General features: G+C 47.1%; 1 protein-coding gene across 2 annotated transcripts; it reads right to left on the bottom strand.

Moving 5' to 3' along the window:
• Positions 1 to 341: 341 nt before the first annotated feature.
• Positions 342 to 26,998, bottom strand: TOGARAM1 (TOG array regulator of axonemal microtubules 1). 2 transcript variants are annotated; one of them, XM_081909043.1, is made up of 22 exons: positions 25,956 to 26,998; positions 22,955 to 23,006; positions 19,661 to 19,795; positions 18,257 to 18,541; positions 17,361 to 17,623; positions 16,824 to 17,056; positions 16,055 to 16,155; positions 14,884 to 15,051; positions 14,307 to 14,405; positions 13,378 to 13,556; positions 12,062 to 12,218; positions 11,630 to 11,707; positions 11,266 to 11,419; positions 11,046 to 11,151; positions 8,445 to 8,680; positions 7,414 to 7,572; positions 6,225 to 6,351; positions 4,920 to 5,041; positions 4,547 to 4,739; positions 3,383 to 3,602; positions 2,922 to 3,008; positions 342 to 1,597 (listed from the first exon to the last, which is right to left on the bottom strand). In XM_081909043.1, exons 1-22 carry the CDS (start codon positions 26,892 to 26,894, stop codon positions 1,344 to 1,346), a joined length of 4,347 nt encoding a protein of 1,448 aa, XP_081765169.1. In that variant the 5' UTR covers positions 26,895 to 26,998; the 3' UTR covers positions 342 to 1,343. The 2 variants fall into 2 exon arrangements, with proteins under 2 accessions (XP_081765169.1, XP_081765170.1); XM_081909044.1 differs by having other exon boundaries at positions 4,547 to 4,736.
• Positions 26,999 to 27,265: the final 267 nt, after the last annotated feature.

Genomic DNA, 27,265 nt, shown 5'->3' with positions numbered 1-27,265 from the left:
TGGTATGTCTGCTTTCCCCCCTCCCTCCTCACGTCTTCCCTCCATCAATAGGTTTGTTCCATAAAACCATCTCTGAAAGTGGCGCTGGTGAAATGAACTTTCTCAGAAAGTTCATATGATTGCAACAAACAACAGCCCCATCTCACAGACTTCCCACAAAGAAGACTGATTATGCACAGTAGTGAACTAAATGGTCCGATACTGACCTCCCCACGTTTTCTTTCCAAAATGGTGCATCTTGACGGCCACTTTCCCCCTACTTCCATGGGGATTTTCATGACATACATTTTATGCTAAAGCTCCCAAAGTAAATTTCAAGTCTTATCAACATGAGGGAATCATTTTTACAGAAATAAATCCATTTATTTTTTTAATAACATTTTGTTTTTGTGTTTCAAATGAATACAGTACTTGTAGATGGTAAAATTTCGAGAGCAGAAGGAACAACTGGCACTAGATCGCTGAGGATTGCACAGCAGAGCAGAAAACTGAACACCTTTATAAATTCTGGACAGAGATAAATTCAGTATTATTTTTTCACACTAAAATATGGAAGCTATATTCAACACGTGACATTTCCTTTAAGACATGTGTTGTTCAAAATATGTAAAAATTATTTCTTTTCTATAAATTTTGGTCAACATGCTTCATTATAACCTGTTAAAAGTTTTACAAGAGTGTGCAGATAATGATGCCCAACTGTCAAGCAGATGTCATACATCAACAGCAGCAGCAAAAGCAAGCGAACACTGCACAATCATGACTGGGACTGATTTTAAAAATACATTTTTTTCCACAAATATCACACAGAACCCTGTTCTTTATAAATGTGCCTCTCAAAAGTTTGTTTTCCCCCACCTCCCTCTTAAGGCTACATGAGAAGACATGTCATAACATGATTTCATGATTAGAACTATTCCTATTTTTAAAATCTCATCTTCGTTAGCGCGCACACAGGGCATTGTCCCACTGAGTCTACAGAAGAGTGCAAACAAGCAGAGCTGACTTTTGCTTTCGCAAGACATCCATTCCCCAACTCCACAGAATTCTTGGAACAGCACCAGAGGGGGGAGAGTTCCCAAGCATCATACTGATTTTGGTTTCGGCCTGGGACGTGTACCAGGGGGAAGGAAAACCCAGTAATTAAAAGCAGTCAATCCAAATCCACTTCCACGTGAAAAGCACAGGCACTGTGAAGGAATGCAGCGAGAGAGAGAGGGAGGGGGATGCTCCACTCGACCCCACGGAAAAGTTTGCTGTCAGTTATTCAGTAACCTGTAGGAACCGTACTGTCCATGTAGGTGCATTTATTCATGCACACACCTGCACCTGCTCAGTCTGCTTCAGGTAGCTTGGTCAAGGAATTCTTCCAGAGTTCTTTTGATGTGGGGGGACTGGGACGAAGCTTGGATCAGCAGGTTCTGACCCATTTGTGCAAAAAGCGCTTTGGACAATTTAGCAGTGGCTGTCCGAATATTGCCGCCGGCTCCGGGCAAGGAGCCGCTGTTGGTCATGTTGCCCAGCAGGTGCCACAGGACCACCAAGACCTTCTGCTCCACGGCGTGAGGCTTGCGAGGATACAGCTCCACCACCAGCTCTGGATTCGGAACAACAAAAAGGGGGAGACGGAGAGAGAGGGGGGGAGACGGAGAGAGAGGGGGGGAGTCACTGGTCACACCAAATGCACGGCAGGAGGCTCTCTTCCCCACCTCAAGCCTTGGCCTGCTCAACTTGAGCAAGAATGCAACTGAAAGCATGCAAACTCAGAGCATCTTCTGGAAAGGCCATCAATTACCATATTTTTCGCTCTACGGGACGCACGTTTTCCCCTCCAAAAATCAAGGGGAAATGTGTGTGCGTCCTATGGCGCGAATGCAGGCTCCTTGGCTTCAGCGATAGCAACGCAAAGCCTCTGAAGTGCAGAGGTAGTGCTCCCTCCAGGCTCCGGAGGCTTTGCGTTGCTTTCGCTGAAGCCTGGAGAGCAAGAGGGGTGGGTGCGCACCGACTCCTCTCGCTCTGCAGGCTTCGGGTTCCTTTTGCTGAAGCCGGGAGAGCAAGACTCTCCTGGCTTCAGCAGAGAGGGAGAGCTGCACAGCACCCCTTCAGCCAAGCGGGAGGAGAAATGGAAGGGGCTCCGTTTCTCCTGCTGCTTCGCTGAAGGGGCAGAATTTTTCTTTTCTTGTTCTCCCACTCTAAAACAAGGTGCGTCTTAAGGTCTGGTGCTTCCTATAGAGCGAAAAATAGGGTAAGCCCACAGTGCTCCAAACAAGCTTTGTGGGGAAGGGCCCAGCTCAGCAGCAGAGCACAGTGGAAGGCCTTGACTTCAATTCCCAGGTAGGGTTAGGGGAGATCCCTGCTGCCAATGCGTGTAGACAGTACAGTGGTACCTCAGGTTACATACACTTCAGGTTACAGACTCCGCTAACCCAGAAATAGTACCTCGGGTTAAGAACTTTGCTTCAGGATGAGAACAGAAATCGCGCAGCAGCAGCGGCAGCCCCCCATTAGCTCAAGTGGTGCTTCAGGTTAAGAACAGGTTCAGGTTAAGAACGGACCTCCGGAACGAATTAGGTACTTAACCCGAGGTACCACTGTACTGCCATAGATGGACCAATGGCCTGACTGTGTGAGGCGGCTTTCTCAGTTCTTAAGCTTAAACTCCTGCTCTGCTTTCAGCTGTTATAATGGGATGGGACGTCAATGGGCTATTTCACATTTGTTCTACATCCCTTAGGTTGGCAACAACCTTCCAAGATGCCTGGCACCATCACGGACCCCGCACAGCAAGCTACGCCATTGCAGAGTCTTGAGTCTTTAAAGAGTCATTAAAGAGTCTTGAGCAAGCAGGTCCTGCAGAGGCTCATACTGGAAGGGCGAACTCCGGGTATGAAGGCACGGCAGCAAAGCACGAAGAGCCTTACCTGCAAGCTTCTCCGTGATGTCTTGCTTGGCTTTCCCATTCAGAAACTGGGCCTTTGTGCAGAACGGCTGAAGCAGCAGGTAGTTGTCTAGATGCAGAGGAGGGAGGGAGACAGAAAACCAACTCAATGGGAGTCTCAGGAGGGCTACATGTATCATATACATCCTGTGTTTGATGCATAATAGCCAGGAAGGGAAGCCTGGCAGAATAGCCTGGCAGGGAAGTGCACAGAATGAGGCCTTTGGAATCCTAAACACACACACACCCATCATGATTCCAGATTGGAATCATTCCTCCACAGCCTTGAGCGCCAGTGTGCCAACACACAATGAACAGATGCATAAACTGAGCAATGGAAAAAGAAACAAAAGTTCTTGGTTGCTCAGCCCCAAACCTGCTGCAAATTCTTTTCCGCAACCCTGTTTTCTGAAGCGTGGCTGGCAGCTGAAAAGGTCCCATTACCTAAGTGTTGACAGAGAGCTTGGATGACGTTTGTGGCAGCGGCGTAGATGCCTGGATTCTTGGAGTTCAGGTTGTTGTCCACCAAGGCAGGAATCAGCATATTGATAATGGGGGACAGCTTCTCTTTCAGCAGAGGAATCAGGCGGTGCATCGTCTCCAGGGCCACCTGGTTGACTTTGCTGTTGGAGTCGTGCAAGCGGGACTTGAAGGCATCGAAGATCTAGACAAGGGCACAGGACCACAACAGCTGGAAGCCCCTTTCCTCATGCAGATGCAGTGAGCTGACCAGGCTCTGCATGCTGATCTAAACGTGGTTGATGCCCCAGGACAACAGCACACACATCAAGCGGCCTACTCCCAACACTTGTGGGGAGGGCAAAACAAAGGAAGAGGCTGCAGACCGCTTAGGTCAGCGTGCATCTGAAAACTACAGTCAGTGAAGGAGGTAGAAATCTGGGCTTCTTTTGTTTAAGAAATAGCCGATATATGAAAAACAAGTTAATATCAGATAATAAAAAAGGAAACAGGGAAACCAGGCTCCTAAACGACCTGTTCTCCTGCTCATTCTGCAGTGTGGTAAATTCTTACTGACCATTTTATAGAGAGCCATGACTGAAAAGGCTAACTTTGTCAAAGGCTCTGCAACACATTGATGTGCCAGGGAGAGCCCAAGCGACAGTCCCTGGTGTCTAAACCTGGTGCCCAGGCCATGAGGGGCCTTGGTCCAAATCCCATGGTGCAAAGGGGTGAGTGGAGCATGTGTCCAGGAGGAGGGCAGGGCGTGCAAAGTCCCATAAAGAGATCGAACACACTTGCATTTCCATGTACGTTTCAGTGGTGGGGCCACAAGGTGCCATACCCAATCCCTGCCCTTCCCAACTCAAGGGGGCTCTTTCCCCGTGCCCTTCGAGAACTGCTGCCAGTTGCAGTAGACGACACAGGTCTAGCTGGAACGGTGGTCGAAGCCCCCCCCCATCATTTCTCCCCCTATATAGCTGTGCTTCTACCTATAGGGACAAACAGGCTCCTCCTTTGTTTAGAGTGACTCTCCCTTTCCCCTCGGAGCCATGATATTGTCCAATTTCAATCTCCTGGTTTCTGCTCTATGGGATCCCCTGCTAGCTCCAAGAAGGATGTTGAGGGCTTTTTTCTTTATACGGTTACCTTCACAATGTTTGCAACAACAAGGTCCTGGTTATTTTCTGTGTCTGCCAACAACTGCTTGATTCCATTAATTCGATCCCGGAAATCCTTTGCGTTCAGTAGCGTCGTTATGACCTTCACGTATTCCGCACTTTCCAAGGCGTTACGGGGAGCTAATTTCCGGGGCATTTCGCGTACTTCTCTAATCTCTCTGCTGAAAAGAAGAACGTCAAGAGGTTTGCAGCTGAGCTTTCCTACTTCTGCAGCCTTTGTAATAACTTCAGAGAAGGCCCATAGAGTTCAATAGATTCTAGAACTACGCAGGAGAGGTTCCAAACTCCTTAGCCCATTTGCCCCCCCCCCAAGCTTTTGAAGCAGGAAGGGCCAACTGTACCTGTCGCCAGCATTGAGCGCTTCTCGCGAGACAGAGGCTGATCTCGAATTGTCCATGTTGCTGGTGTGACCCCTTCTTCCGCCCTTGGCCGAGGGTGTGACTATCGGCATCTCTCCCAGACCCTGAAATTGCATTACAAAGACAGGGAGGGTTATATCCAGCTAAGTTCTATTCAGAGAAAGCCCACTAAAATGAATGAGCCTAAGATAGTCATGTCTACAGGGCCCTGCAGAATCCGATTTCTTTCTGCAGGGCCCTTTAAGACTGAGCTGTTCCGCCTGGCCTTTGGCTTGGAGCCAATTTGATTCCCTCCCCATCTTTCTTTTTCCTTTCTCCTCCTGTGATGAGGCTGCATTTTAATATTCTAATGTTTCAGTATTTTAATGTTGTATTTTAATCTTGTTTTTAAGTTGCATTCATTCAACTTGTTTTTATTATTGCTTGTTAGCCGCCCTGAGCCCGGCCTTGGCTGGGTAAGGCGGGGTATAAATAAAAAATATTATTATTATTGCTACAAACTTCAATGGGTCTTCTCTGAGTAGGATTAACGTTGGATACAACTCCAAGAGGGCATCTGGGTAAAAAAATTAAGGTTAGAATTCAAGATTGTGTTACTGCAAATGTTTCATCTGCACAAGGACATCAACTTGCCAGACAGAACAATCTCCCACCAAGTGCTGTTTCAGGGGTTCTCTCTACCACCCCAAGAGCGAATTTTTGGGGTGCACAAGGAAAAATATTTATGAGGTGTTCTCTACCTAACTGGTGGAAAGGGCATGAGTTGCAGAGTTCTAAAAGCAGTAAGTCAGTTTCTGAAAAAATCCAAGGGTCAGGAGGCTAATGATCAGCCTCCAAGTATAGTTTCTCAGACAGATAATAAAAGCAGCAGCAAACAATAATTGTGTCTGTTTGTAACGTAGACCAACTAATTATCTTAGAAGTCAGGGACTGCAAGCAGGACTTGTGAAAAGCTAATGAGGGAAGACCATTGAGCTTCCTCACTGTCTGTGATAATTAGAACTAAGGATTGTTCCTCAGGAAGAGTATCAGATGTCACCTCACAAAGATGGTCTAAAGTATTTCTGGATATTTTAGGTGGGATACAAAGGTGTCATCTAAGTGACAACCAATGAACACGGCTAAGACAAAGGCCTCTGCTGTCTGTCCGACTCTTTAAAAAAGAAGCTGGAATTGTCAAGTTGGCAAAACCTTGGCAGTAGCGGTCAGTTCATCACTACTTTCTAAATCTGACGAATCTCCCCATCTCTTGTTTTTATACATGGCATTACATTCTTCACAGCCTACCTTCTGTCGCAGGCTGCTGACAGTCTCCTTCACGTAAGGCAAGTCCTTTGGCAGCACATACTTTTCAAGCATCTTGTCAAAGTCTGCGTGTGTCATCAAAGTGAAGAGCATCTTCCGTCCATAGTACCTGCATCCACCACAAATCAGATGAGTAGATTTACACCCATGAACATAACACAACGCATGTCTGTCAGGCCAGATTCTTTAGTAAAATAACAGCAATAATAATGCTTGACTGAGAATACCGGAGCTCAGTAACAGACTCATTGTCCTTTATTCCTTTATTAAATTCCTTTATTAAATTTGTATACTGCCCTTCACCCGTAGATCTCAGGGCTGTTCACACCCTGCCCCACCTCCCTGGGATGTACATTATGAAGCACTATAAATATATGCTCTAAGTAAAGACGTCTTTCTGTAAAATGTACAGTATTATTATTATTATACCGCCCTAAAGCCAGAGGTCTCAGGGTGGTTCACAGAACAAAATCCAAATATAAAACCACAAAATATATAATCAAAATAAAAACAACTCAATAACACACCCACGTGGCCCTATCATATTTGTGAAGCGTTTGAGGGCTCATGTTTCCTACATTGTAGGGGGCTGGACTAGATGAACCTTGGGGTCCCTCTTCCAACAGTTCCAATGGTACAATGAACCACAGGAAGACATTTATATAAAACCTTGCTCATATCAATTATTTTCGCTTTGCTGATTATGTACATACAAAATGTATTCTCTGCATGTGTAAAAAAAGGAGCACAAAGAGCAGCGAGATCAAAAGTTGGGAATCACGACAATAACTGTATTTGGAGCCAGATGTCAATCAGTAATTTGCATATGGAGCCTCGTGATGAACCAATGTGCATGAACTTAACATGCATAAAACTGCAGCTGGAAGACAAACTGCACTTTTATGCAATGTTCTTGTTCTGAACCAGTTTAGAAATGTAGAAAACTTTCAAATGGTGTTTTCTAAAGCTTATACTGAGATTTTTTCATGCTTGAAAAATCAGCTGAAAAAAATGTGACCTGAGCTTCTTTCATTTCCTTCCCAGTCTCTGATCCATCAGCTATTTCTGCCATTACATATTCACATTTCTTCATGTGTGAATCTAGGTTTCCAGATAAGTTGGGAGGTCACAGCATCCCATATTCCTTTTCGCTCTGCATCTGCTCACTCACCTTGTTTCTTGTGATCCGTCTTGGACAAATTTGGCTACTGCAGACAGAAGCTTGTCGGTCACATCCTTAATGCCCGACAACGCTCGGCCCGGCCCCATGTGCTCCACCACATCTGACAAGTGCTGGGCTGCACATCTTCTCACTGCTGTGTTCAAGTGACTAATGGGAATGAGAAGAAAGGAAAACATCCACAAGAGAGAAGTGTGTGGTTATCTGCCCTTGAAACAATGATTTTGAAAGCAGACCCTAAAAACTTCCACAGCTGCACACCAGAACCCTTCCTTTAAGCTGCTGATCACAGCAATGTGGAAATCATCTGGAGTTAAAGCTGTTGATCTGGCTGGCTGACCAATAATATCAGCCCCACTCCATTCTCCCAACGTAATCTGGACCAGAGAGCAGGTGCCTTGTAGGAATGCGCTGACATGAAACCTTTCACCAACCGATAGTTTGTTTCATGCAGAAGCAGCAGCAACCAAGGAAGAACTCCTATGAATCGCTGTTGCAATAAAGTGGCTCTCTCAAAGTTCTGCTGCAGGAAAGAAATACTTTTCTGAAGTGTGATGAGCGAATGGTTTATGTGATGGGGCTTCTGAACTCACATAGAATTTGCCTGTCCTAACTTTCTACCAAGCACACCTTTCAAAACAGCTTGCACACATTTCTAACCGGACTTCATCTCAATAGTGCTCCCGTGCGAGTCCCATTTCTTACAGTGGAGCTCACAGCAAGGCTTAACTACTGCTATTTATTTCATTTCATCTATACCCTAACTTACCTCCAAGGCCTCAAGGTCCTCCCCCTCCCCCTGAGGAAGGTAAGGCTGAGAGGCAACAACTGACTGAAGGTCATATCCAGTGAGTTCCATGGTCAAGTGCAGATCTGAACCCCAATCTCCCAGGTCTAGTCCAACACTCTGGCCACTATACCACACTGGCTCTTATTATGATCTACATTTGTTTGACAACGAAGAGGCCTACAAAGGAGCAAATAAGAAGCAGGAGAAGCTCTGAAGAGTCCCAGAGGCTCACCTTTGGCCTCCGTTGATCAGAGACGAGAGCGCCCGTGCTGGTGTCACGTTGTTCACCATGGCCTTCAAGGCTTTGTCCACATCCTCCCTAATGAAGGTGTTCAGTTCCCCAGCCTTGTGCAAGAGGACTTTCACTGTGTTATCCAGTTCTTGATCCATGCTCTTTTTCAGGTAGTTGAACAAGTCCCCCAAGCAAACCACGGCAGCTCGGGAAACAACGGAACGCAAATTCTTCACCTGTGCGAAAGAAAAGACCTCGAGTCAGATGATGGTGGCAAAATGCAACGGTTGCCTTAAATCCAGACAAGACAGCAGAGGCACTGAAAATGTTTCCCTAGTCTTGAGAAAATAATAAATTGCCTGCCCTGGACAGGATTGCAGTTTGAGGGCGCTTCTGGGTCCAGCTTTGCCACTGGAGGCCCAGTGTCTGGCATGGCAGCTACAACTGATCCTTGAGTGGGAGAGCTTGACCACAGTAGTTCAGGCAACAGGGACTTCTAGGACTGGATAACTGCAATGCACTCTATGTGGGGCTTTCTTGTGCTTGACCCGGAAGCTACAGTTAGTGCAGAACGCTGAAACATAGCTGCCGACTGGAGTCCTTGTTAGCATGTAATATGTGTACTCAGAGATCTGCACTGGTTGCAGATTTAGTACTGGGTGAAGCTCAAGGTGTATACTGGTATATAAAACCCTTAACAGCTTGGGAACAGTTTACTTGCAGGGTGGCCTTACCCCAAAGGGCCCACCACTGGCACTAGTTACAAGTATCACATAATACTGTGGTACCAGAGAGCCAGTGTGGTGTAGTGGTTAAGAGCGGTAGTCTTGTAATCTGGGGAACCGGGTTCGAGTCTCCGCTCCTCCACATGCAGCTGCTGGGTGACCTTGGGCCGGTCACACTTCTCTGAAGTCTCTTAGCCCCACTCACCTCACAGAGTGTTTGTTGTGGGGGAGGAAGGGAAAGGAGAATGTGAGCCGCTTTGAGACTCCTGAAGGGGAGTGAAAGGCGGGATATCAAATCCAAACTCTTCTTCTTCTTCTACCTCTGGATACGAACGGGATCTGTTCCAGAGCCCCGTTCGCATCCTGAAGTGAACACAACCCGCATCTGCGCATCGCGATTTGCCGCTTCTGCACATGATGTCATTTTGACAGTCTGCGCATGTGCAAGCGGCGAAACCCGGAAGTAATGAGGTCCGTTACTTCCAGGTCGCCATGGAGCGCAACCTGAAAACGCTCAACCTGAAGCAACTTCATCCCGAGGTATGACTGTACTTGTTCTGCATTTAACAAAATAAAAAAATATATTTTAGTGTGGCAAGCACCCACACTTTGAAACTCCTTGCCTATGAACACTAAGCAGGTGTACTGTCTAGTCTTTTCAGCACCTGCATAAAACATTTTTGTTGAGGCAAGCCAACATAGACATGTAAAAGCTGATGTGTTTTAATCTCTTTTTAGTTTACTGCTGATTTTAATTGTCTTTCAAATGTTTTAACCACTTACTGTTACTGATAATTTTAATTTTTTGCAAACCACTCAAAAGTTTTGTTACACTCAAGCAATATATGCATTCTGTTAAATCAACTGTTTTGTTTGCTACTACAAAGTAACATGGCTGTCATTCTGGAACTCAGAAGCACCTGCAGCCCCAACTCAGTCCATTAGAAAATGCCAATGAAATTAGAGGAACTGAATTCAAGGACCACCTTTGCTTAGGCTTGGTAGGCCAGAACAGGCACCAAAAATAGTATTTTACCCACATCCCATTGACAGGCATAAAAAAGAGGCCAAGCAAAATCCCAACTTCAGTATCTAGCAAGTTACATAAAATTATCGGCTGTCCTATGTGCTGGCAAATTTAGACTGTGACCCTAACCCCTCTTAGCTGGGACTGAATCGTGGTTAGGATTTTGCCACGTACCTACGGGACCGCCTATCCTGGTATGCCCCGCGGAGGACCTTAAGGTCCACAAATGACAACACTTTGAGGTCCCAAGTCACAAGGTGGTTAGATTGGTCTCACCTAGGGCCAGGGCCTTTTCAGTTCTGGCCCCGGCGTGGTGGAACGCTCTGTCACAAGAGACTAGAGCCGTGCGGGACTGGACATCTTTCCGCAGGGCCTGCAAGACAGAGCTATTCCGCCTGGCCTTTGGTTTGGACTCAGTCTGACCCTTATGTTTCCCTCCCCTTATGGCTTTGATCTATGGGTTATTATTAAAATGAGGCTGAATTTAAAATTGTATTTTAACCAGTATTTTAAACTGGTTTTTTTCTCCCCCCCCCATTATGTTTTTATTGTAATTTTATTGGTGTTAGCCGCCCTGAGCCTGGCTCTGGCCGGGGTATAAATAAAAGATTATTATTATTATTATTATTATTATTATTATGAGTTGTGGAAGTAACAAGCTGAATGAACAATCAAACTTTTAGATAAAGGCTTGAGGGGAGGTAAAAATGAAGCAGGTGTAGAAGGAGCCGAGATGCCAATCACAAAAAAGGCAAGCGGCTGCAATGCTACACCCACTTCAATGCTCTCCTCAAAACCATCAGCCAAGAAACTGCAGGAGAAGATCTAGATAGGAGAGGCGAGGTTAACCTCCTGAACAACAGACAGGCTGGTTTCGTGCAGCTTTGCCGTCAGCACATCAGGGTGGTAGGCAGAGAGGCACCTGATCCAGTTCAGGCCTTCAATCTTCTTCTCCCTGTGTTTGAAAACAGAAACAACACAAAGATATGCAAGCAGCACTGGGCGGACGTCAATTCTAATTGCTGATTGCTTAAAAATAAAGAGGAGAAAGATAACCTGGGACACATACCAGTCGTCTTCCGCAAGATAATGCAGGGCTTCCGAAAGAGCAAGTTCAGGTTTAGGGAAGGGTCTCAGTTCGGATGGTTCCATTATCTCTGGACTGTGCGTGACAGACAGCACCCGGTCTTTCAGCTGCATTCGCGGACCTGGAGAGACTTCCCCTGCAAGCAATGCCCAGTTGGTGATTCAAAAGTGCAATGGGACTAGTAGCACATGACAAGCATGTGGCTGCATAGGCAGAGCAACCAGAGGCAGCCCCAGCCCCAGGGATGGCCAGGTGTTCCCAACAGAAGAAGCAACCTATCTGAGACGCCCCACAATACGCGACATGGCAACAATCTCTTTTTTATATTTGAGCTGCGAAGTCTCACCTGATTCTAGCAAGACCGAAGGCTGTGCCCTTTTTACACTTGACATTCTCTTCAACAGAGGACTGAAAGCAGCGTTTCCTAAGGGCAAAGAACCAGATTTCATTAACAGCATATCCCCCTAAGTTACTTAAATCACAAGCCTCTTTTAATCTTTGTACAGCCCCCAGATGATTTAGAGAAACAAGTGCTACACACACCCCAAACTGCACCAGAAAAAAATCCCATTTGGAGTAAGAAACAGAGCTCAATGAATCTTAAAAGCACTGTTGCTTTCACACAGAGACCAAGCAGCCTGCTAGAGGAAGAAAGGCCTCTCCCTCCATGCACAGCACAGAAATAAGTGATGGAGCTGGACCTGCAGGTCAGTGACTTTCACAGGTGCATTTACAAGGTGGCACTGCAAGAGCAGTTAAAAACAACAGCTTGGCTTACTGGTTTCGGTTGTCTTCTTCTCCGATTCATTGTGCTTAAGCAGCTCCCAAGTGTGCGATTCCTTTCTTTCAAGATCTCTAATTTCCTGATATTCTTTTTCTTCTCTCTTCTTCTGTCTCATCTTCTCCCGGGCAGATTTGGATAAGGCAACTTTCATCTGCATAGAACAGAAAAGTGTACTTTTTTATGGCAAGTATTTTTATACCCACCGTATCAGAAAATATCAAGGTGGCATACGATGTTAAAACAAAAAATGATGCCAGGCTCATCAAAAATAAAATGGCTATGAAGGACCGTTGGCATAAAAAGTTTTCAAGAGACACCTGAAAGTCTAAATTTCTAAGTATTATTGGTGGATTCTCCAGCAGTCTGACTTCATTCCTGGAGGACAACAATATCTTAATGGATGATGTGACATAGCACTTCAGTGAGAAACAGAACAAGTGCCCTTTCCCTCACAATAATTTCCTCACCTTTTCAATCAAACACCCACCCACCCACCCCATTTTGAGTTACAGATAGGTAGCCGTGTTGGTCTGCCATAGTCAAAACAAAAAAAAATTCCTTCCAGTAGCACCTTAAAGACCAACTAAGTTAGTTCTTGGTATGAGCTTTCGTGTGCATGCACACTTCTTCAGATACATCTGATGTATCTGAAGAAGTGTGCATGCACACGAAAGCTCATACCAAGAACTAACTTAGTTGGTCTTTAAGGTGCTACTGGAAGGAATTTTTTTTGTTTTGACACCCCATTTTGGTACTCAAATAACATTTCCACAGCAGAAAAACAGGATGATTCAAGCAACAGTCATGCAAATAACACCATGGCTGCAATGTTAACTCTGATGCACTTTGCATCTGAGTGATCAGCTATTGAGAGGTCAACAATTGCTAAGAGACTGCAGATGGCTGTAGCACATACTTTAGCACAAAGGAGAAATGAACAAAAGTGAAAAATAAGTCTCCTAACCAGAGTTAAGAATAAAATAGGGCCTCGCTCAGCATTATCTAGCCTAGTGAAAAAAAGGCGGTGCTTTATTGTTTAAACTTGCTGGAACCTTTTAGGATAACAGAATGGGATCATGCCGGCATTTGTCACTGTGCCGCAGTATGTATCAGGAACTATTTGCAATTCATTCCTGAGCCCATTATCTGTAGGCGCGTTATTTGGCCACATGCAACATCTTAACACATTAAACAACATCAACAAGAACAAAATGGGATCGTAGCAACCGTGGCACACGGGTGCATTATGCATTTTCAGAAAGCTCGTCTTTGTGACAGTCCCCCTTCTGCAACGTATTTTCCATTCTTACATCTCTTTCGTTTTCCACATCAAAATAAAGTGCAGGGTTCTGCTGTTGGACGGCTCTCCCGTAGATCCCGGAAAGCGGCTCCATGCTTTGCTTGAATGAAGGTGCATCTCCATTCTCCATGGAGAATATCAGGGACTGGCCGTAACTTAGGGGAGCAGAAGGTGGGCTTCCAAACACTCCTAAAAAGACATGGGTTATCATGAAAGATCCAACACTCATGATGATCCCCCCCCCCCCCGGTATACATTATTTCTTTAAACACAACCATTTTATGCACAGGTTTAAACAAGGCGACAACAGCACCAAGATCATTCAATGTGCACAGGAACTGTTTTCTTTTCTACCTTTCTTTGCCTCTTTTATTGCCAGCAGGAAAAGGCAAGCACAGCTACCAATGTGCAATTTTTTGCACACACCGAGTATATTATTTGCTCAGCAAGAAATGTTTGCACAGGACCATGTGACCTCCCACTCCAACAAAAACACATACAAAGCAGTTGGGTGGGGGAGAAGGATCATAAAGCAAAATATATTTTAAGCCTTCCTGATAATTCTATTTATCATTTATTTATTTATTTATTTATGAAATTTATATCCCACTCTTTTCCCCACAAACGAGTCCAGGCTGACAAAACATCTTAAGAACAATTTCATTCCGGATGCAGACTGGGAATTTAAAAGGGCTATTGAAAAAGGAAGATCTTCAGTTGGTGCTGAAAAGGCAACAGAGACGGCGCATGCCTGATATTCAAGGGGAGAGACAACACTAAAGGCCCAATTCCTCCATCGGGTGGAGTGGACCTCCTGACAGGATGGTTTCTGAAGGAGGCCCTGCAGAGCCCAGTGACTGACTGGCTGCATAAGGGGTGAGACAATCTTTCAGGCCAGCATAAGAAGCATTGTAATCAAGAAGTGCTTGTTTGAAATACCTTTTCCAACAATGACTACAGAGTCTTCTGACAAGGCACTCGGTGAAATGAAATCTAAACTAGTTAGCTGCTGTAAACTCGAAGTGGGCCCTGTAAACCCTAGAAAAACAAACAAAAACCGGGTGTTAAGACTACTTATAAGTTATTTGTGCTTTGCATCCATGACATTGAGAAAGTTCCCTTCTGGTTTTGCATTTGATATCAACAGCCGAAACTAGTGGATCCAGTACACAAGGTGGGCCTCCACTTACCCTCTGGAGCCTTATCCAAAGACAGAGAAGCAACTGCTCTCACGGAGGACCTGCATGCCTACTGCAGCACCGCACAGCTCTGGATTAGGTCCAAAGCGTGTGCCGTCACTCCCATCCCCCCCCCCCCCCCGGAAACACTCCTCCAGTTTAACCTTAAAATGAAAAGCTAGATTCTAACACATCTGAAGGTAGCACTTTACTTTCTCTCTCACACACAGAGCATCAGAAAGGAAGACTAAGAGAGGATTCAGGCCCAAGCTCAGAGGCATAGAGTAGAAGCCCCTCCCTTCCAGCTGCCACCTCTGTGGCACCCCACACCTGCTCACCTTTGGTAGATTTACAGTGCCTTTGGTGCTCTTTACTCTGCCCTTTAAGGATGGCGGGCGATGCCGCTTTCTGTCTGTCCTCTTCATAATCTCCTGATCCGTTCCTGTAGCTCAGGCGCTGGCCACTGATGCTCACGCTGGAAGCCGCTTTTTCATGAAACATTATCCCTGGAAGGTAGAATCCACAGCAAATTGTTCCCAAGCGCAACACAGGAAGCCGCCTAATTTTGCAAATGCCACAGTCCCAAGCTGGCCAGAGTGTGAATTCTGCGTTTACAAACTGCTTGCAGGAGGTATGCCTGCCTGGCGAATTTTTGTCACAACTTGGTGAAAAGAGTTAACACATGGATGATATGGGCTTTGGGAGATAGTGCAAGGAAAACTAGAATTTAGGTCTCAGTACATGTTTGGGGAAGTAGGAAGACATCCCGTAGGTCATGTGGCTGGGGTAGAAAACTTTCCACTACTATGTTTTTCTGAAAGAAAAGTTTCTGGTTCTAGAAACATTGCTTCATAAAATTGATCCAATACCAGCCAAAAGCCAAGTCAAAGTTTTTATTAACTTCTTTAAAGCAAATCTCATAAAAAACATGTATATTTATGTACAGTCATTCTAGGACATCAAAATATGCTGACAGTTTGCAGTACCTTTATTTTCTTAATGTGTAGAGTCTTCAAATATTTATAAGATTGTATCGACCCTCCCAGCAATACAGTTGAGTCACATCATATGTGCATTGTATTTACGCAAATTCAACTTTAGACGCCCAGCTGCAGCTCCATTCCAGCCTTTTTCTTCTGTCTGCATCACACTCTGCCCCCCTTCCTCCTCCCATCTCTGCCTGCCTGCCTCCATCCTTTCTGGGGAGGAGGGGAGCCAGCAGAGACATGGAAGAGGCTTCCTTTTCTTTCCCGGCCAATGAAAAGGTAATTTTTGCTATGTGCATTTTCACAGTATTATGCCCAACCTTTAGAGCCCAACTCCCACATATGATGCGACCTGATTGCAAATCCACATTAAAAAGCTAGCTGGGTCTAAGGCTGCTGCCTGCCCACTCTCTTTCGATGGCCTGGAAGGTCAACAAAGGGAAACCCACCAGAGCTTTCAGAGACACTGCAAAAAGAACAACTCCATTAAATCCACCCTATCCTTATGTGCCCTACAGACTACCTGTGGTGGGACTCTGCTCCACAGTTATAGGACCCCGATTCCGTGTTGGTGAGAGCTTCATTGGCTGGGAGTTACCTCCAAGGAGAGGGAATATGTCCGACCTGTGGCAGAAAGGAAGGCACTTTTGTTAACTCATTCCTACCCTAAACAAAGTGCTCCAGCTTTCACTATTACTCATCCGAGAGATTTTGCGGGAAGGAACCAGCTCTCTGAGGACCGAGAATACACAAGAAATGGAGCAACTTCTTCACATGGCCCAGAGACACCATCCCTCCAAGTGGGTGTTTCACTGCGCACAGAACAGCCACTAAGAGCAGCTTCCAGCACCCGGAAGAAGGATGGCAAGTTCAAGTTTCTCTTTCAACATGTCTTCTAAAGCCTTTATCCCAGTTGGATATGAACTGCTTCTATGCACGTGCTGTTGTTTTAACTGTTGTTTATAGGAGTTCAAATGAGGGACAAGGAGCACAAACCACCAAGCCTTGCCTGGAGAATGGCACCCAGAAGGCTTCAGCAAGCGCATATTCTGGAGCACTGGCATAACACGTCCCCAGCCACCCCCATCAGTGCTCAGCAACCCTTGAAGTCTCCAAAAGAAAGCAAGGACTGCCCCTCTACAGCTCAGTGACTGAACACTTGCTTTGAATGCAGGAGGGCCCAGATGGTTCAGTCCCCCGCATCACCACCTCCAGGAAAAGGCGCACATGGGATAAGGAAACCTCCCCTCCCAGCCTGTGGATTCCCTCCTCGTGCTATGAATGACACTCACATTGTTCTCATTCCCTGAGGGGCTGTCGAAAGCGGGGATGTCACGGACTCCTGGCTATACACCCCACTTTCGCTGTAGGAGCTGGTGCTTGGGGACGACAAGCAAGAAGGAGACTCGGAGGTCAGGTCGAGTTTCAGGACAGAGTCTGGGCTCTCGAGGTCAGAAGTGCTGCCGTTTAGCTTTGCTCTCTTTTTGGCGGCGCTATTACGTAAGGAGCGGAGAGAACTCTGCATCTGAAAAGGAGGGAAGAGTCGTGATCCCAGCTGGAGGCTGTGAGGAAGAGCAAGTGTGAGGTTACAGAAATATTTGCTGCCTGCCTATGATTGGATCCTGGAGTGAGGAGCAGGAATTTTGTTTAAAAGATGTGTCATCTCATCCCCTCCCTCCCGCAGTGCCTATGATAAGAAAGCAACATGGAATACAGAAACTAGAAACAAACCTGTGTTGGCCACAGGTGTACATCCTATAGGAAGCCCAGGAAAATAATTTTGCTATTCACCCTTTCGTAACAGTAAAAACATCACACTGAGCCCCCACCTCTTCCTCATCCAGCTCCTTTTCATTGACATTCAACTCTGAAAGATCGATGGCCAGCTTCCTGTCCCTCTCATTCAGCCAGATGTCTTCTGGCTCCCCGTTTTTATGTCCCACTACGTTGATTTCCACTCTGTCAGGTAAGGGACTAAGGCCCCTGGGGATGGGAGGCACTGGTTTTGTTCCACTCAGGCCTCTCCGTGAAGCCGGCGATCTCACAAAGGCAGGTTTCAGCTGAATGGGAGGCGTATCCTGTGGCTTTGCCTCTGCATCAGAAAACACACATGAAGAGAACACGTTCAGAACATTTTAAAAGTTCATTTTTATATATACAGAAGGGAACGACATTCTGCACTACTGATGCACAGTCCACACTGGCTTTTAATATTGTTTCCTAGATATGATTCAAGATGCTGGTCTTGACCTATAAATCCCTCAACGACTTGAGCCCTGCAGACCCCGAGACGGTTTCTCCCCCCCCCCCATGTCCTGTCACAATGGCAGTTACTCACCGACTGTGAAACTCCCTTTCTCTGGAATTTGCCAACTCCTGAAGCTACAGCCCCTTTCTAGAGGCAAAGAAAGATTCCCCCTATTTGGGCAGATGCTTAGTGACTGAGCAGTAACATGTCAAGGAAGTGTGTGTGTGTGGGAAGCAGTGCGCAAAGGAGAAACGCAGAGATTTCCACGGTTGTCTGCTTCTTGCCAGTGCTGACCCCAGCCTCCCTCCTCCCTCCTGGGGCCCAGGAACTGGGAGACCCCTTGCTGGAGACTGGGTTGCAACAGGGTGAGGTGGCACTTTCCTTTTCCTTCTCTTTTCGGCTTTGGCAACCCTTCCTTACCAGGTTCAGCACACGTTACTGGAGACTGCATCAAGCTATTTCCACCAGGGCTCGTACCTGCGTCCTCTCCTGCCATCGGGCTGGAAAACTTCTTCTGATGACTAGGTTTTGGAAGCCCTTCGAAACTCTTCAGAGGCCAGGAATTAGAGAAGTCCTGCGACTTCTTGAGCGAGTCCGTAGGAGGGGAGGTGTGCTTTGGACTGTGCCTGGGCGATGAGAATGGGTAGGACGGAAGGATGAAAGCTCCTTGGCTGGGGTGGGAGCTCAGGAGAGGCGGTGCATGCTCAGGTGGGCTGCAGAAGGTCCGCTGAGGCTTGCTGGTGAAACTGAGGCTGGCACACACTGGTTGGGAGGGTGAAAGAAATGCACAATCCCGGTTAGAGAAGCATGAAAGGAAACACAACCATTTAAGAACTATTTCTTGTCTAACCTGTCTGATAACCAATCTTCAAGCACCAGTCACAAAGAGAGATTTTCCTTGAAGTCATAAGCATATCAAAAAGGACACGTTACTTTGCTTAACTGATGGTCTGTGACATACAAATGGGTCCTGCCACTTTGGCTTCACTGGCATAAATAATTCTGCATAATTTATTTCTTCTCTGCCCCCTACTGCAGATGTAATTCTGCACTATAGGTTTGGTGAACAAGCAGGGGGGCTGGAGCAAGAACCAAGGGCCCTGTGCCCAAGGCTGGCTGAATGAGCTGGGCTCCTTACTTTCCTCATGCTCTTTGCCAGTGTTGCTGCTTCCTAACAAGCAAAAGAAGAAAAAAGGCGCTGCAGCTGCATCACTGGGTACTCACTGCTTACAAGGGCTCACCGTTCATTTCAGAGGAGGAAACTGACCCATACATGCATTCATTGCGTGAAGAAGTAATATATAGCACAGAGCTTTGACCTTAAAGGGCTTCAGAACATAATGAGTCCTATTATTATTGCTACAGTTCTGCAGTCATGCACATGCTCTGTGCACCTCAGGTTAAAGATGTCAGACAGCAGAAAGCCAGGAAAGACTTCTGCTCATGGCCCGGAAAAACGTTGCAAGTGCTTTGCCAGTTTGAAGAAGAAGAGGAGGAGTTTGGGTTTGATATCCCGCTTTATCACTACCCGAAGGAGTCTCAAAGCGGCTCACATTCTCCTTTCCCTTCCTCCCCCACAACAAACACTCTGTGAGGTGAGTGGGGCTGAGAGACTTCAGAGAAGTGTGATGAGCCCAAGGTCACCCAGCAGCTGCATGTGGAGGAGCAGGGAAGCGAACCCGGTTCCCCAGATTATGAGTCTATCGCTCTTAACCACTACACCACACTGACTCTTGGTTGAACCAGTAATCTGGATCAACACAAGCCATCCTCTTATATGCTTTGCAACGCAGATCTGACGCGTCCAACAGAGTGCTACAGGGCACGCTGGAATGGGTCTGGCATGCACAAATGCTTAGAAGATGGTCATTCTACAAATACCTTTATCTTGCCAGGGATTGCTCAGTCCTAGAAACTGCAGATCAGAATCCACACTGCCGCTCTTCCCGCGAGTGTGAGAGAAACCAAGCAGCCCGCATTTTCCTGGAATATGAGGCTGATGAGAGGCCATCACACCTTTCAAGGGAAAAAGAAAGGGCAGTCAAGTATGCTTCCATAAGCAGTGACACTTTAAAGCAACTTTAGCAAGCAAAGAGACCACACACAGACACGCAACCACACAGCCCCTCTTCTGGGATTTCACACACTCCTTTGGGGACTCTGGAATGTCCCTTGAGCGTTCCCAGCACCAAGTGTGAAGAAGCTCCCAAGGCAACCTTACAACAAGCTTTCTTCATGTGCACAAGGCAGAATAATTTAACTGGCAAGATGCGGAAAAGACAAGAGTTCCTTTTCCTTGGGGCACAGCAGTTTCTCATATGTACTTTTTGCCCTAATCGATCCAGGATAGGGAAAGATAAAAATCAAAAGCAGCCCTTAAAAAGAAAAAAAACGCATACAACTGAAAGCATTCCAGTAGTTTCACATCTCCCGCTCCCCCCTCAAACACGCACACTTGCATTCTAATTGAGCTCATCCTAGATGAACTCCCAAGTCCCTCTAAACTGGCCCAGTCCACCCAGAGGCAGGTGCACAATGCACTGCCAATAAAAGGGAGCAAAGCAAGTCTGGTCTTGCCCAAGTCTGGCCTTTTCAATACTAAACTGGGAAGTGACAAAGCTCGGCTCCTTCTTATTACGAGAGTGCAAAAAACCTTCTCAGGAGTCACTATCATAAATATGCTAACCATTCCAGACTCACTCCATTAACTTCTCCTGTTCAAGGACTGGCACAGGCCTGGCAATAACCTCCTACGAACCAGTTAAGCACACCTGAAGTCAGCTGCAGCATCTCCCTTCCCCGCATTTGCCCCACAGATCCACCTGGCTGAGCTACTGGGAAGCCTCTCTGCAGATCTAGCACTTTTCCAGGGATAGCCTGCTGTTTGGTTACAGCTTTCAGACCCACTATCTTAAAGAACACTAGGGAATTATTTCTCTTCACTGGGGAACTGAGTCATGTACCTGACCTAGTAGGCTTGAAGTCACAGACCGCCAGCCAATGGGTGGTGACTTCAACTGGTATGCTCAAGTTCGCTATGGGGAACTGAGTTGTGCATTCAATCAAACCCATGACTCTACCTGCCACACACCTGGCATAGCGTATGATGTTGGGTAGGTGGTCGTGGTCTGGGGAAAACAGCCTCACAGGCCAAACCAGAACCTGTGCCAGACAGCATTCAGCCCATGGACTTGAGGTTCCCCACCCCTAACCCAGACAGACAGTGGGGTTCAGTGAGCTGCCCCCCGCCAAGACCACGTTTTCTACACAAATGCAAAGGAATGGGAAATAGCTGGAAGTTCTGCGAAGAGGAGAGATTTAGAAGTAGTTCAGTCTCTCCTAAAGATGAGGGACTCACCAAATAAGAAAAGTGCTTTACTCACACATTCATTTCAAAAATAAATGACTGCCAATTTAAAAGGAAGGAAGGAATGTACCCATAGGTAGGAAAATAACATGTGGGCTGGCTCCAACTCAACTCCCAGGCATTCACATCACCACCACTTGTTACTCTGAACTTTCCCCCAGTTGTTAAAAAGGGGGAAATTATTTAATAGCCATTTCGCATGAAACAGCCCAGAAAAAATTAATAATAAAAACTACCACCAATAAATAAATATATATATATAGAAACGCAACTTCTGTGCCAGTAAAGACCACTTAAAAGGCTTGCTGGAAGACAAAAGTTTTTCACAGGCAAAGAAAAGACAATAAAGACAGTACCTTTCTGATGGGACAGAAAAACTCAAAGAGGCAAGAACTCAACTGTGCAATGGAGGAATAATTATAACAACCTTTTCTTAAAAGAAGTTCAGGGGCTTGTCTTGGATTCTGCTATTTCCATAGAGCTTTTCATTCAGTGTCTAGGGCTTTCCCCAAAGAACCAAGATTCTTGGAAAGGTTTCCAGGACAACAAGAAGCTTCTTCAGGGTCATTTCCTTAAAGCAGCCAAATTAGTGCTCAGCTTGCTCTTTCATTCAGGGTAGATTTGATTTAAATCAAATAAATTTAAATCACGATTTAAATCACTAGTCAGTAAGACTTGATTTAAATCAATAGTCAGTAAGGCTTGATTTAAATCATTATTATTTTTTACAGAAAGACTCCTTGCTGGTATAATCTTACTATTTACAACCAGATGAAGGTTTCATTTTTTGAATAATAAATTTTCAGAGTAGTTTTTTATAGTTATATCAAAAATTACTGATTTGGTTATACTATTAGAAATACATAGAACAATAATTATGAAATTATTGTGAGGTTCAATAAGCTAACTGCTTATATTTGGACAACTTTTCTGTTGTACTTTATTGGAAGGAGAAAAATAATAATTTCCTTAATAACAATTTAAACAACTTATTAAACTAAAACAGTAACATTATAGCATATGTATCCATGTTTGTTAACTGATGTTGTTAAACGTTTGTTTTTTTAAAAAAACTTTGAGCCTTAGCACACATGAAAAACTTAAAACAAATTTCCTGAAGAATAGCCTTTGGACTATAATGTAACTTAAATAGAAAACTTTCTTTAGAAAGATTTTTCCTCCAAAAGCATTTTATTTTAAAAATACAATTTAAATTTTTTTAAAAATCAGATTTTAATTTTTTAACAAATCATATTTTATTTTTAAAATCCACCCTGCTTTCATTTCTGCAGAGTGAGCACTCCCCTCCCCCCCCCCCCCGGAAATCCCTACTGACAACAGGTGTTTTCACTTGTAACAGGAAGCCATGGTTTGTTCAACAAATCACAGGTTGCCCTACAGACCAGCAAAGGCTCTTGTCATGTGCCTTTGTAGCTTGGCTGGCTTCTGGTATGGAGCGGCCAAACAAAGTGAGATTAAGCAAGGATGTTGGGTTCAGATGCAATGCCAACTCATCGCTGAAACAAACCACAGTTAAGTCTACTGGCCAGAGTTTACATGTTAGCCCAATCAATCCAGTATGCGGCAGGATCAATGGGTTCTAAAACAGGACTGTGATAAAATCTACTGGGTTGTAGCCAATCATGACTTTGTTTTAGCAGAAAGCACTTCTCCCAGATTCGGCACGGAGTTGGGGGTGAGGAACGCCATCCTATGTGTCATATTAAGAGAAAAGGACCGATCTGGAGGACAGGGACCCCTCTTCCTTTGCACCATCGCATGGGTCGGCACACACATGTAGCACTTACCTTGCGACGGCCTCAGTTTTGGAGACTGCAGGAAATCGTTTGATGGCGAGAGCTGCAAGAGAAATAGGACAGAGGAGGTTTTAAAATGCAATTCCGCCTTCGTCCTTGTAAAACTAAAAAGCGATGTGGTCACATACAGTGGACAACTATGCTGAATCTGGAACCTTGGGAGCTTGCAGGATAAATGACTCTTACAAAAGTTACCGCATTTTCAAGTACCATACCATCAGTCTCTGGGACAGCTCAAATCTGATTACCTTTAGAAATTGGGAGTCAGATTAAATTTCTAGCACACTCTAACTGAACAATCTGCAATCTGATTGGACAAACCGGGAGGAATTTTTCATTATATTATTCTTCCTCTCAGTATTTCTGCGGCTGCTGGTCTTCCCCTACCTTTCACTACTGTTACTGGATCACTATGAACATTCCTCATTATAAATTCTTTCAGCTATTACTGAACAACTTGTGTTAATTTGTAGCAAAATATGAGCTCACTGGAATGCGCCTGAAGGTAATAATTAATTTCCTCCATGATCCTGGGAAACATTTTTGCTGCTACTTTCAAGAATCAATTCCCAACCATGAGAATTATACTTCTTAAATCCATCTTTCAATTGACAAACATTTAAAATACAGAAGAAAATCCTAAAAAAACTTAAAGTTTTCAGTAAGTAACAAAAAACAAGCCCAGTAGTAGTAGTAGTAATAATAATAATCATAATAATATTAATAGTACAGTAGTAGTAATAATTTAATATTTATACCCCGCCCATCTGGCTGGGTTTACCCAGCCACTCTGGGTGGCTTCCAACAAAATATTAAAATACAGTAGGCCATCAACATTAAAAGCTTCCCTAAACCAGGCTGCCTTTAGATGTCTTCTAAATGCCAGAGAGTTGTCTATTTCCTTGACATCTGATGGGAGGAATTACACAGGGCGGGTGCCACTACCGAGAAGGCCCTCTGCCTGGTTCCCTGTAACTTGTCTCCTCGCAGCGAGGGAACCACCAAAAGGCCCTCAGCGCTGGACCTCAGTGTCCGGGCAGAACGATGGGGGTGGAGACGCTCCTTCAGGTATAATCTTTAAGCAAAATTACAGTGGAGAAACCACCAAATAATTCTTCCCTGAAATTCTAACAGATACCTGTAAAATTCAAGCTTCAATCTGAGTCTCACTTTATGCTGAATCTGGTTAGTCATGTGACCTGTGCAAGAGTACAGTGCCCCAAAAGGGGATGTCCTGGACAGCTGACAGGTATGTGCCACAGACCCCCTGGGGGAGGGTGCTGCAGATCACCAATTGGGAACCATTGGTCTAGATCACTATAAGTGATGAAGGATGGTCAGCACATAATAAAATAGTAACGATAATGGACAGCACAAGCTTGCAAATAGCTACTTGTCTAGTGGTCTATGGGGTATGAAATACTGCCTCCAGAAGATGAGGCAAATGAGCTTTTGTAAAAAGAAATCCCACCCTCCTTTTTGATCTCAGCTAACGCAACCTAAACATATCTGGGTAGATGGACCAGGGAAGCCATTCACCATTAGCTCCTATGAAGACATATCCAAGGGTGTGACAAGAAGTGTGTGAAGGGTAGCTAAAAGTTATTACCTTTAAAATAACCGCTATTCAAGCTTCTAACGTGCTGAACCTTTAACCACAGGCATATTAGAGTCATAATGCCCCTTTCCTCACCCCACCTTGCAATTTAAAGATTGCTCCCTCTTCTATGGATGCCAATGAACCTGCTTCTCCAAACTGTCTGCTGAGCTTTCCCTCCCCACAGCTCCCCTTCAGGAGTCTCAAAGCGGCTAACATTCTCCTTTCCCTTCCTCCTCCACAACAAACATTTGGTGAGGTGAGTGGGGCTGAGAGACTTCAAAGAAATATGACTGGCCCAAGGTCACCCAGCAGCTGCAGGTGGAGGAGCGGAGATGTGAACCCGGTTCCCCAGATTACGAATCTACCGGAAAAAACCTTTGTCCCCACCCTCAGCTACTGCAGGGTGCAGAAGCCATTCAACAGAGGGACGTGAAGTTTCAGCATCAGCACCGCCTTGCAAGAGCCAACCTTGGAGAGGATGCAACCAGCAGTGCTGGGCTAGGATTCACATCCCACACTAGAGATATAAAAGCTATTCGCCATACAGCCCCTTAAACCTAGGTTACAGCTGCACTAATGGAATGCTTAGGTGCCTTTTTTATTTCAAAATGACAAATGTCAGCTCCAGCTAAAATCTGACTCGCACCATAGCATGGCAACAAATCTATGCTGCTGTGTGCCAGCCAGACAGTGGAGATGTCAGCTGCCATCCTGGCACCCAGGCGTCTTCACTTGGTCGCAAGTGGCCAATAGCAGGGTGAAAAAATGCACAAGAGGGCAAGAGCAACCCTGGTTCCACCTCTCCTCCCTGATAAAACAAGGACAGTGAGCCTTAGAGAGGCACCACTAGTATTCCATTTATGAAATACTGTGATCACTTTAATAATACAGTGGTACCTCGGGTTGCGTACTTAATTCGTTCCAGAGGTCTGTTCTTAACCTGGAACTGTTCTTAACCTGAAGCACCACTTTAGCTAATGGTGTCTCCAACTGTCACCACAGTGTGATTTCTGTTATCACCCTGAAGCAAAGTTCTTAACCCAAGGTAATATTTCAGGGTAAGCGGAGTCTGTAACTTGAAGCGTCTGTAACCCGAGGCACCACTGTAGTTACCATTTGAGTTGTTTTAACCTCTTGGTCAGCAACTTTTGTCTTTCCGTTTTTATAGTTACTTTACCTCCTTTCTACAGTTTTGTCTTTCGGCTATTTTTCAACTGCTGGCCTATGACAGCAAACCAGCTTCCCAAACTATGTGTGACGACCCCCTGGCGCATGGAAAGGGGTTAGCCGTCGGAGACGCTTGTAAAACTGAATGCCCCGGTGATCCCAACCGATGCATGTCTAAAAGCGTGGACAGCTGCGCTGCAGACTGCCCGGAAGGCGGGGACTCACCGGGGCCGCGTCGCTGGCCTTGGCGAAGCAGCATCCTCGCCCGGCGGGGGGCCTGTCGCTCTCCCAGGGCAGCTTCCCCTTGCCGGCGCTGAGGACCCTCCGGGGGCAGCCGCCCTGCTCGGCGAAGGGCGCGAGGGCGGCGGCGCTGCTGGCGGCGGCGGCGGACCCGCTGTGCGCGCTCTGGATGCGGTTGCCCTCCAGGAGCCAGTCGGTGTCGGCGCCGCGGGGCCAGGGCCCGGCGGCGTGGGGCGAGTCGGGCAGCGGCACGGCGTACTCGACGAACCAGTTCTCGGTCAGGCGGGGCAGCGTCTTGCGGGCCAGGCGCGCCTGCACGGCGCCCAGCACGCCCTCGCCCTGCAGCTCGACGGCGTCGACGGCCTCCAGGAGGGTCCCGGCCCGCGCGGGGCCCAGCGCCGAGGCCAGCACGGCGAAGGCCTCCAGGGCGGCGTGGCGCACGCGGCGCTTGGCGTCGGCCAGGGCGGGGGCCAGCGCGGCGGCCAGGGCCGGCAGCTGGAAGTCCTCGGAGGGGAAGGTGAGCAGCGCCGCCACCGAGATGGCCAGCACCACCTCGCGGACGCGCGCGTTGCGGTGGCGCAGGTGCTCGGGGCGCAGCAGCAGGTCCAGCACGGGCTGCGGCCCGGCGGCGCGCATCAGCGCCAGGAAGAGCTGGCGGTACTCCTGCCGCACGGCCAGCTTGGCGTCGCCCAGCACCTTGGCCGCCGCCGAGACCAGCGGCTCCAGGCGCGCGCGGGACCCCGCCGCCGGGCCCAGGCGCGCCGCCAGCAGCCGCAGCGCCTCCAGCGCGCCCAGCGCCACCTTGAAGTTGGAGTCGTCCAGCAGCGCGCGCAGCAGGCTCAGCAGGCCCAGCAGGCTGGGCGCCGGCAGGCAGGCCAGGGAGGCGGCCGGGGCCTCGCCCAGCACCCGCTTCAGCTGCCCCATCGCCCCCACGCGGCCCCGGTAGTCCCGCTGGTCCAGCAGCCGCGCGTGCAGCTCCGCCGGCACCAGGCCGAAGCGCAGGCCCTCGCCCGCAGCGGGCGGCGGGGAGGAGGAGGAGGGAGGCCGGCAGGCGCCCCCCGGCCCCTCCGCCGCCGCCTCAGCGCCGCCGCCCTCGGGCTCCTCTCTGGCCATGGCCCCCCGCGGGGCCTCGCCCGGCTCCGACGCCACGCCGACCCCAGGCCGCCGCCGCCGCCGGGCCCCGCGCAGGGGAGCATCGCCGTCTCCAGGGAAACGCGTCACCAGCGCCGCCGCGGCCTCGCCTCAGCCGCCGCCTCCGCTGCCCAGACGCCGCCTCAGGCAGCCCGCCCAGGCCG

The sequence above is a fragment of the Podarcis melisellensis genome (genome assembly GCF_964234715.1).
Source record: "Podarcis melisellensis genome assembly, chromosome: 1".
Taxonomy (NCBI): domain Eukaryota; kingdom Metazoa; phylum Chordata; class Lepidosauria; order Squamata; family Lacertidae; genus Podarcis; species Podarcis melisellensis.
Note: the sequence above shows the minus strand (reverse complement) of the source record. Positions and strands in the feature narration are given on the sequence as shown.